General features: G+C 54.1%; 1 protein-coding gene across 1 annotated transcript; it reads right to left on the bottom strand.

Moving 5' to 3' along the window:
- Positions 1–928: 928 nt before the first annotated feature.
- Positions 929–1,765, bottom strand: Nfilz (NFIL3 like basic leucine zipper). Its single transcript, XM_075977766.1, has one exon. It carries the CDS (start codon positions 1,763–1,765, stop codon positions 929–931), a length of 837 nt encoding a protein of 278 aa, XP_075833881.1.
- Between the last annotated feature and the right edge of the window lie 291 nt (positions 1,766–2,056).

The following is a 2,056-nucleotide window of genomic DNA, read 5'->3' as shown; positions in this document are numbered from 1 at the left end:
GGATGGGTGGATGGGTGGGTGGGTGGATGGATGGATGGATGGATGGATGGATGGATGGATGGATGGGTGGATGGATGGGTGGATGGATGGATGAGTGGGTGGATGGGTGGGTGGGTGGATGGATGGATGGATGGATGGGTGGGTGGATGGGTGGGTGGATGGGTGGATGGATGGGTGGGTGGGTGGATGGGTGGGTGGGTGGGTGGATGGGTGGGTGGGTGGGTGGGTGGATGGGTGTGTGGGTGGATGGGTGGGTGGGTGGGTGGGTGGGTGGATGGGTGGGTGGGTGGGTGGGTGGATGGGTGGGTGGGTGGATGGATGAAATATCAATAAATACGTTAAATGAGTATGAAGTGTTGGGTGGTGGTGACACGCGCTGTTAATCCAGCACTTGGGAGGCAGAAGAAGCAGGCAGGTTTCTGAGTTTGAGGCCAGCCTGGTCTACAGAGTGAGTTCCAGGACAGACAGCCAGGATTGTTACATAGATAAATCCTGTCTCAAAAAAGAAAAAGTAAGAAGAAGAGCAGATAGATGGAAGGATGGATAGAAAGACATGGGCGGGAAAATAAAACTAGATACATATAAAAGATGGGTAAACAATTGGGCAGGTGGGGAAGATAAGTTGCCCGGTGTGAGGATGAAGCATAAATGGACAGCAACAAGCACTGGTTGTCTGATGGCTGAGCTGGTGATGAGGAGTGAAGAGATGATGCAGCCACAATTCAATATGGGACTCATCCCCTCTTCACCTAGAGCCCTGACCTTGGCTCTAAGGGGTGGACCCTCCCGGAGAGGGCAACTTCCTACAGGCCCTGTCCAGTCCTTATTATCCTTTCACGAAACCCACACTCAATTTTAACCACCGCATTACCAGTCTGGGCCTGGTCAGAGGCAGCTCTCAGAGGCTTGCCTGGCCCACCTCCCATCCTCAACATAAGCTGTTTACGGTTGGGGATTTGATGCGCAGCTTGTGAGGCAGAGAAGTCTGAGCCAGACCCTCAGACCTGTCACCTAGGACAGGGCAGGACACACCAGGTGAACACCCCATGGAACTCTCCGAGGATGTCAGCAATATATCTGAGGGCCCTGGGGCATGGGATCCAGCAGGCACAGGAGACCACGGCCTACAACAAGCCTTGAGCTCTGCTCTGGGCCCCACATGCCCATCTAAGAAGTGACAACCAAAGACAGCAGCTGGGAAGGTGGAATGAAAGCTTCTGTCAACTATCCTAGGGGTCATGGGCTCTGACTCCTGAAAGAATCCAGGGGAAACAGCTAAGCCCGCCCACCCTTGAGCCACCAGGCAGCCTGAGCAACCCGGAATCCCAGAATCCATGGCACACGGTTTGAACAGGCAGTCGTGGGCACCAGGCAAAGATAAGAATGAGTTGGCCCCTGAGTGGGAGTCCCCAGTCCAGGAAGATTTCCACAGCAAGGCCTGCAAGGGCAACGTCGGGGAACCACACACGGAAGGCAAGAGGCCAAATCGAAGTTTGAGCGCTTGCAGCTCAGCCCTTAGTATAGCATTCTCCTCCAGCAGCATGGTCAGCCTGCCTTCAATGGCCACATCATTGAGACGTCGCTTTTCCCGGGACCGCTTGGCTGCCTCGTTGTTCTTTCTCCGTTTCTCCCAGTAAATTGTGTCCTTCTTCTCTTCCGGCATAAACTCCCTCTGTCGGCGCATGACTGGACCTCTGCGAGTGCCCCAGAATGCTTTGCTGGGACACCGAGGCATGCTGGGCAGACCCAACGTATTCACGTTCATAGCGCCTCAGCACCTGGGGAAAATAAAAGAGGTCTTGGACCAGAGACAGGAGGCTGACCCAAGTGATTCTAGTCCCTCTAATTGGCTCTGTGTCTATCAGCTCCACTGGAGCGTCAGACGGAGCCGAGACTGGGCTGGGGACAGCTCCATATAGGGATGTAATGAGGTGAAAGAAGCTGGGGAGGGGGTGCCAAGTGAGGGTGAGTTTGTATATGGCTTAAGAACACCCCAGTTGTCACAGGGATCTGTTTACGAGCTGTTCCTTCGGAGGACACAAGTTCTTTCTAAAAT

This window comes from Microtus pennsylvanicus, chromosome 6 (genome assembly GCF_037038515.1).
Source record: "Microtus pennsylvanicus isolate mMicPen1 chromosome 6, mMicPen1.hap1, whole genome shotgun sequence".
In the NCBI taxonomy this organism is placed as follows: domain Eukaryota; kingdom Metazoa; phylum Chordata; class Mammalia; order Rodentia; family Cricetidae; genus Microtus; species Microtus pennsylvanicus.
The sequence above is the reverse complement of the archived record's forward strand: the minus strand, read 5'-3'. Positions and strand labels throughout refer to the sequence as shown.